This window comes from Bison bison, unplaced genomic scaffold (genome assembly GCF_000754665.1).
Source record: "Bison bison bison isolate TAMUID 2011002044 unplaced genomic scaffold, Bison_UMD1.0 scf7180017864270, whole genome shotgun sequence".
Taxonomy (NCBI): domain Eukaryota; kingdom Metazoa; phylum Chordata; class Mammalia; order Artiodactyla; family Bovidae; genus Bison; species Bison bison.
In genome coordinates this window covers 7316310-7324761 of record NW_011494842.1, presented here as the reverse complement: position 1 = coordinate 7324761, position 8452 = coordinate 7316310, and the positions used below count along the sequence as shown (strand labels likewise).

General features: G+C 42.9%; 2 protein-coding genes across 2 annotated transcripts in view; one reads left to right on the top strand and one right to left on the bottom strand.

Moving 5' to 3' along the window:
- Positions 1 to 8452, top strand: part of TCP11 (t-complex 11, testis-specific) — a 161242-nt gene that overhangs the window by 7066 nt on the left and 145724 nt on the right. The window contains exon 2 of the mRNA XM_010848637.1: positions 452 to 551. The gene's annotated coding sequence lies outside the window, so the exon portion shown is untranslated. The remainder of the gene's footprint in view (positions 1 to 451; positions 552 to 8452) is intronic.
- Positions 2500 to 8452, bottom strand: part of SCUBE3 (signal peptide, CUB domain, EGF-like 3) — a 37331-nt gene continuing 31378 nt past the window's right edge. The window contains exon 22 of the mRNA XM_010848636.1: positions 2500 to 7216. Within this exon, the coding sequence (XP_010846938.1) occupies positions 7067 to 7216 (150 nt within the window). The 3' untranslated portion in view covers positions 2500 to 7066. The remainder of the gene's footprint in view (positions 7217 to 8452) is intronic.

Here is an 8452-nt window from a genome sequence, read left to right as displayed (position 1 = left end):
ACATATAAGTTAAATAAGCTGGGTGACAATATACAGCCTTGACGTACTCCTTTTCCTATTTGGAACCAGTCCGTTGTTCCATGTCCAGTTCTAACTGTTGCTTCCTGACCTGCATACAGGTTTCTCAAGAGGCAGGTCAGGTGGTCTGGTATTCCCATCTCTTGAAGAATTTTCCACAGTTTATTGTGATCTACACATTCAAAGGCTTTGGCAGAGTCAATAAAACAGAAATAGATGTTTTCTGGAACTCTTGTGCTTTCTCGATGATCCAGCGGATGTTGGGAATTTGATCTCTGGTTCCTCTTTCTAAAACCAGCTTGAACATCTGGAAGTTCACGGTTCACATATTCTTGAAGCCTGGCTTGGAGAATTTTGAGCATTACTTTGCTAGTGTGTGAGATGAGTGCAATTGTCTGATAGCTTGAGCATTCTTTGGCATTGCCTTTCTTAGGGATTGGAATGACAACTGACCTTTTCCAGAAGAACTATAGAGCTGAGAAAGAGGAATAAAAATCCAGGCTGACACGCTGTGGTGAGAGAAGAATTCACCGGTAAAATTCTTTTATCGTTACATGCTTTCAGTATCATTTTATTGAAATATTGAAGCGCAGATTCATATCCATATGGAAAATACCTACCATTTGTAGAATCAGCAAAGCCAGTCTTCATTTCAAATCAGACTTACTTTCTGTTAGGGAAAGATCTGACTTTATTCTTCAGTTTAAATAATTAACTAATACTCATTTTAAAGAATATTATAAAATCACTGGGAAATAAATTATTAATTGTAGCTTATAAAATAGGTTATTAAAAGTCAGTCATGATTAAAATTATATAGATCTAATATTAATATAAAAACTGTAAAACCAAGATGGTACTTTTTCTCATTGTATAATTTGTAATAATGCTATAAAATGTATAGCTAAATCTATTAGTTAATTTATTAAATTAAAAGTAGGATAGAAGGTGTGTTATTTAGTTCCTTGGCAAATACAGGTATCTACTTGTGTTGAACTCTCATGTTTGGCTTTTGGGAACAATTAAAGAATCATGTAACGGAAGAAAGAAAGAACTCCAATAATTTTGTTATACTTCATGATCAAACTTAAGTATTTAATAAAAAAAGCATTTTAGTAGGAAATCATTTGAGCAGCTAACAATTTCATTTTTTTGTTAGCTGGTGGTAGAAAATAGGAAACATTTTCTAAGATGAAACAAGAGTACTGATTATAATGGGAATATTTTGTTATGAAGGGAAAAAACAACTCCTTCCTTCTACTCCCCAGGTTTTTACACTCTGGGCCATGCGTCAAGATTCAGTGTAGGTGAGGGAAACACCTTTCTTTTGTAAAGTAAGACAAGGACTATGGCGAAAGAGGAGGTGGGATGGAGATAACACGGATATATATATATACTGGCTGGATCTCAAACAGATTAGTTTTAGGGAAGATCTCTTACAGAAGTTGAGAAACTGGAGTGTTTTGCTTAAAACTCTCCTCAGATTGATTTCCTTGTCCAGGTATCCCTTGGAAAGTCTTCACATACTTTAGGAAGATTTCCTTGGAAAGTCTTCATGTGCTTCACTTTAAAGATTGCTTGATATAGACAGACCCATACTCCACTGGTCCTGACTATACATTATTCTAGGACATAATTGCAAGTGTCCTAGCGAGGAGGAGTAGGCTTGGTGTGTTTGGAATAGAAGAGGGTTAGGAAAGAAGTCAGAGAAGATGACCCCAAGTTGGTGAAGTCATTCACTATGATCCTGGATATGGTCCTCAGCTTTGCAGTTCTAAAAATGTGATTTTGTCAGTTCACACAAAGGTGTGAATCAAACTTACAGGAAGTTAATGTATGAAGTAGAATGCCATTGAATTAATTTATACTCATAATTACCAAGTAGACTGGATTCTCTCGCCTGGTGGCAGATCCATGTGGAAAGGTCAGTTGTAATCAGTCTTACATGAAGAATGCAGATCTTGAGCATGGCTATTATTATCAAGCTATGATAGCCTAATAATGATGAGCTCAGTAACTGCAATAGAATGCACCGATGTGCTTTATAGATGTGTTTTTTTTTAGATGCGTAGTTTTTGATCAGGTTGATTTTTCCTTATTCCTCTTAAATGGCTATATCACAGAACTGTTAAATCCAATAAACTTTCATGTCATGGAATTATATAATTGCAACAATCATCTCTGAGCCTAGAAATTGAGACTGTTCATTTTTAAGAGATTAGAGATTACTTTCGGAGAAGGTGATGGCACCCCACTCCAGTACTCTTGCCTGGAAAATCCCATGGACGGAGGAGCCTGGTAGGCTGTAGTCCATGGGGTCACTCAGTCGGACAGGACTGAGCGACTTCACTTTCACTTTTCACCTTCATGCATTGGAGAAGGAAATGGCAACCCACTCCAGTGTTCTTGCCTGGAGAATCCCAGGAACAGGGGAGCCTGGTGGGCTGCCGTCTATGGGGTCACACAGAGTCGGACACGACTGAATCGATTTAGCAGCAACAGAGATTACTTTCCCATGACCTATGTACTAATCATTGACCCTGAATGATCTGTACTTCAGAATATTGTTTGTAACCAAGAGTGTACTGCATAAAAAGAAAACCCTGGTGACTCTGTGTTGGTGCTTTGCTAGAAATGGGACATCTAAACTAGGAAGGTGAACCATGGTTAGATTTTTGTTGTTGTTTTTAATGTGGATCATTTTTAAAGTCTTTATTGAATTTGTTACAGTATTGCTTTGTTTTACATTTTGGGTTTTTGGCCCTTAGCTCCCTAACCAGGGATGGAACCTGCACCACCTGCATTGAGAGGTGAAGCCGTAAGCACTAGATAGCTAGGGAAGTCTTATGGTTAGATTTTGGGCCCTGAACTATGATGAGCAATGATACTCCAAATTTCTTGCACTCAGGATAATTCTCGATATTGCTTTTTAAAATAGACAAGCCTTTTCAGATTCTAAAATCATTATGAATAAGAAGGATAAATGAAAAATTGGGGTAAGTCCTGTCTGAAAGCCAGAAGACACATTTTTTTCTTCAAAGCTTTTTTCAGTTCTAGGGTAAACTGTTGAGACAGGAAAAGATGTCAGGCTGAGGCGTTTCATTTAGTATTTTAATAATAATTATAAAAAGGACAATACAAAATCCAAACATTTCTTTTTACAAGTTCAGATACATTTTTTTTCCCCAAGTGCAAAATACTCTATGAACTGCGTCATTTATTGTTGTGTAGGAGATGCTTACTATATCGGCAGCAGTGGAAGGTAGATATAAATACAAATATTTTGAGATTTCTTCTGCATTATGCATTAAAAAAAAAAGCCTCCCACATGGTAATGATTATTTTCTGAAACTTAAGTTCAGCTCACACAGAAGAATGTTTTCGGTTTGTCTAAACAGTTATAATTTGTGTTGTCTAGCTAAGCTGATAACAGAACTGGGGGTTATAGTCCCTGTTATCACACATTTTTGTAGAGGGTTCCTAGTCCAAATAATGGCCCAAGGACAGAGTATGCTACCTCTGAGACAAGTAAAATTTAAGGATATCCTTGTGTTGTTTGCTTCCACTTTTCTTTTACAATGCTTAAGAAAGAAGCCAAGCAGGTTAACATTATTTTCTGCTTATGGTCAGTTATACTTTGTCTCTTTTTCTCTAGTTTGAGCCTGTTATATTGAGGTTAAGCAGCAAATACAGAAGTTTCAGCACTCTTATGTTTTCTAACATTTTGAGATACGGCCCCGTAATCTCCAGTCACCTCAAACATGCGTATGGAGAGAACTTCTTAGATATGAAAACTTTCATTAGGGCTAAAGACCAGGGCTATACTACTGAACTTTCAACAATGAATTTGAACCTCCAGCACCTCACACTAATCCAGTCCTGAGGGAGTCAGAGCAGTCACAGCTTGATGTCAGCCTCTGGGAATTTGCAGGCCTGGGAGGGCAGTTCAAGTCCAGGCTCTGGTCAGTTTTCTCCTGACTTTGTTCCTCTAGGTTTTGGGAATGGGCCTGGCCCAAGAATACAAAAAGATGGAGGAAGAGAAGTAAAGAGATTGCCATGTTGCTGAAGTCATAAGTGCCTTTCAGATATGCATCACTTGGTGCTTGGAGCCCTTGCAGGAATGGCTTCCCATTCTGAGACTCAAATCAGGACAGGTTTTGTACTAAGATAAATGAGGCCTCAGTTATGTAGGGTCAATACTGTGACCCTACAAATACCTCTTGGCTTGTTCATGAAGGGTTCCCATTTACACCATCTTCCTACTTCCCTACACTGATTAAAAAAAACCTCTTTTTCTGACCTGTAAAGGCCTAGAGAGTCTTTGAATGTGGACCCCTCAGTCTACTAACTCTTAGTTTAATGCCCCTGGGCCTACAGAAGCAACTTTGCCTGGATTCTTAACTCCCAACTTGGACAACCTAAATTAAAAATCAAATTTGGTGGACATTAGTAGGTCTTCATCTGGTCTCCAGGATCTGTCTTGACATTATTTAAGAATCTTGGTGGTCTGTACTTTCCATACTGTGGAAATCATTTGTAAGCCCCAGAAACCATGGAATAAATGGTTAGAGGAAGTGTGTTTCTGTGTATGGGGTGACAGGAAAGGAAAGAAGAGCAAGAAGCCAGGCCCTGAAGGCATGCATTGGGAAGCACTCTGGCTTTGAGAGAGATGCAAAATGGTAGGGAGAGAGGAATCAGAAAGTTATCCTAGCTTCTAGTGGAGAATGAGGATGGTCAGAGTTGGTTAAAGCAATTTTCATGGCATTTCCTGCAAAGTGTGTATCCTTCTACTAAATGACCATTTACCTGCTTGGAAGCAACCACTTTGTATCTCTATAGCAGAGCCTTCTTTGGCCCAGAGAGACAAAGGCAGCCAGATCCTCCACCCCCAGGCCATGGTGTTGGCTAATGGATGTCAGTGGATCTAGCTATGACATTGGTTACCTACTGCCTAAGGTTGGTGAATGGTACTGACTTGGGGCGGGAGTCGGGGTGGGGCAAAGGGGAGCGCTTGCCGGTTCCTTTATTCACTGTTGAGCCTCTTTGAGGAACAATAGCTTGAGATAGTCATTAGAAGTGAGCCATAGGAGTCAACTGTTAGCTTTTGATTGAATAGGGGTACAGCTTTGGGGGAACTAGAAGGAGCAAATGGAAAATAATTTTACAGGCAGCACTGACTGAAGGTGGAGTGTGTGAAGGATCTGGACTTGGACATGGACGTGATTCTTCTTCCTTTTGAAAAGCAGTAGTTGAGGAAGCTAGGCTTGAAGTCAGCTCCAAGAGGAATTGGCAAACAGGGGTAGGCAGAATGGCCAAGGTCAGGCAAACAACTCCATGCCTGGATAACTGTCCTATTCTTGGCTCCCACAGCCTCGTCTCTGGCCTCAGGGCCCTGAGTCAGCCTGTCCCCAGGGGGTTTGTCCTGGTCCTCTTCCTCGTGCACATCAGGGGAAAATTGGATGAGAGCAGGGAAAAGATGGAGGCTTTCCCTACTCGGGGTGGAGGATCGCTAACCAGTTCCATCGGCCTCTACAGTCTTGAGGTCCATGCTGAATCCATGGAGGCATAGGGATGGTGGGGTTGGTTTAGCAAACACAGGTCCCTCTCCTTACTGCTCCACCAAGTCCCCATAGTTACTGTCCTACACATCAGGTCTCTGCTGGTGGAGCAGAGACAGATCAGATGCTCCAGCACTCAAGGCTCATGAGATTCAAAACCTTTTTTCTTCCACTCCAAACATACACTCTTCTCTCTTGGGCAGCTATAAATAGGGTTGTTCTAATTGAAGAGAAAGAAACAAAAACAAAAAACAAGACCAGAAAACAAAAACCCCTCCCTCTAGTCAACATAGAAACTCAAAATGATTGCACTTAGTAGATGTGGACAAGGTGGGCAGAAGGCTCGCCAAGTGCACACATTCCTCTTGCTGCCTATGGCCTGGGGCCAGAGGTAGGTGGCTCTGGGCTGGCTACAGAGCGGGGTCCTCTTTGGTGGAGCCCACAAGCCATCCAGGACTGCAAGGGAAAGACAACTCTGGGGGCAAGGCCCAGACTGGCTTTTGGTCAGCAGTCATGTTTCTTTAAGGGCAACACTCAGCATGGGGAGTGGGGCTCCCCCAGGGAGCACTCAGGTGGGAGTAAGGGAATGGCTGGGCCAGGGAAGACAAGTAAGAAAAGGGATTAGTGTTTGAGGCTGGCTTCCAATTGGTCTGTAGTCTAGTCCTTTAAAGGACACATTTTCTTTTTGTTTTCTTTTTTGGGCGATGCTTGAAAACTTGGTTTCTGTCCTGCAGAGAGAGTCTTTGTCTGGGGAGCAACAGCCGCATATTCAACATGGTAATTCCTGCTGCTCTTCTTCATTCAGTTGGTGTCCACTAGCCAGTAGTGTGGGCCTTTTGTAAGCCCTCAGGGATTGGACCCCAGGCAGACATGGGCCAAGAAGGAGAGGAGCTGCACATAGACAGGGAGGTTGGCTATGTGGGCGGTCCAGGGCTCAAACCAGGCGTCCCAGAGGATGAGTGCTGACATTAAGCCTCTAAGTCAAAGGCTTCTTCGGCAGAACCCTGGGCTGTTAGAATATCCCTGGGGGGGCACAGTCAGGGGACATTTTGGCTCCTGATTCGCTAGGCACAACCTCTAACAGCAGAAGCCCCTCCTCCCCTTCCCCCAGTAGACCCACTTCCTCTGTGGGCCTCGAGCACCCTTCCAAGATGACAGGGCCGAGGATATGGGCTGGTGAACTGGGCAGTGTGGCTAGGGAGGGGAGCGGGATACCATCCCTCCACCCCTCGGGAGAACAGAGCCAGCACTGGATGGCTTTTCCAGGAGCATGTAGGAAGTGAGAAAGGACAGAGAAACAGCGAGGCCAAAGGAGACAAGGAAAGGAAGCTAGAGGAACAGAAAGGGAGAGCGCTTAGTCTATATGGAGATTTTTTTTCCTCTCCAAAAAGAGAGATCAGAAGGAGTCCCTCATCTGAGGGAGGGGGCTGCTGGCTCTGAAGGCTAAAGAGTCTGGGGGCTTCAAAACCTGGGTCTTGGGCCTAGGGGCACTATTTGTAGGGCCTTAGGAAGCTGGAAACTTTGGAGCGGAGCAGCTTGATGAAGGATTTTGGCAGCATCTCCTTGTGCTTTTCTGTGTACTTGAAGTAGTTCTGGGGGTGGGCCAACACCTCGAAGAAGGCCTTAATGAGCTTCTTGTCCTGCAGAGGATGGCAAGTGGCAATATCAGCATCAATGTCAGTGGTGGGAAAGAGGACCACTGGCCTCCACCCAGCAGCAGTCCCTCTTGATGCCTAATAGGCACATCCAAAAGTGAACTATGGATCCCCTCCCACCATCTGTTGCTCCTTAGAATTCTACAACTCAAGTCAGTGGCAGCTCCATCTTTCCATTGCTTAGTCTCAGTCTTTGGAGCCATCCTTGACTCCTCTCTCTCACTCACAACCACAGCAAAACCTGTTGATTCTACCTTTAAAATATATATCCGGGGTCCGACCACTTCTCACTATCTCCACAGCTACCACCCTGTCCAAGACCATCATTTCATTTGGCAATGGCCTCCTACCTGTTTGCCATACTGCCACCTACTTTTGTCCTTCTATAGACTGTTCTCCCTCCCTATCCCCAGGAGCAGCAGAATGACTTTTGTTTTTTAATTAGATCATGTCCTTTTTCTATTCTAAAAACTTCTCTGGGTTCTTTATGACTCAGCAAAGCTGAATCCCTGGCATGCCCCATCGATGGGATGTGATCTGTGCCCCGTTGTCTTTCCCGTATCCCCCCTTGATTCTTCCTTGCTTTGCTGAGCCACACTGGCCTCAAGGTTCTTGAACATGCTGTATGACTCCCATGCTCCTGAGTTTGGAATGATCCTCTCTTGATCTTCTAATAGGTAGCCTTTTACCTCATTCAGGTCTCTTCTCAGAGGCCTTTCCTGACCACCTGTCTGAAACAGCAGTATGATGTGTGGAGAGCCTACTGGGTGCCAAGCACTGTGCATTAGGACTCAGCTCTTCCGGCTTTTGGGCTAGTGTTCTTCACATTGCATCAGGAGATTTTTTAAAACAGGAGGTGGAGCTTCCAGCCTCTCATCTCCACTTTAATCAAAATGGTACCTCAACTTTATGCATTGGAGTTCACAGCACATTTGAAATAAGGATTCAGATGCTCTGACGTTTTTTGAGAAGCATTGCTGCGATATTCTTTGCAGTCAACCAGTTCTAGGAGATTTTTGTCATTGTGTCTCATTTTAATAATAAAAAATTATTTTATTTATCATAAAATAACATTTTTTGCATTGATAGTTTATGAAGGATAATACTGTGACTAGGACTATAGTTTCTTCAGTAAGACATTCTCAAACTGGGATCCATGGACCTGAGTATCCAGACCACCCTTCAATGTTGGAAACATTTCTTTTCCTTTAAAAGAGGTCT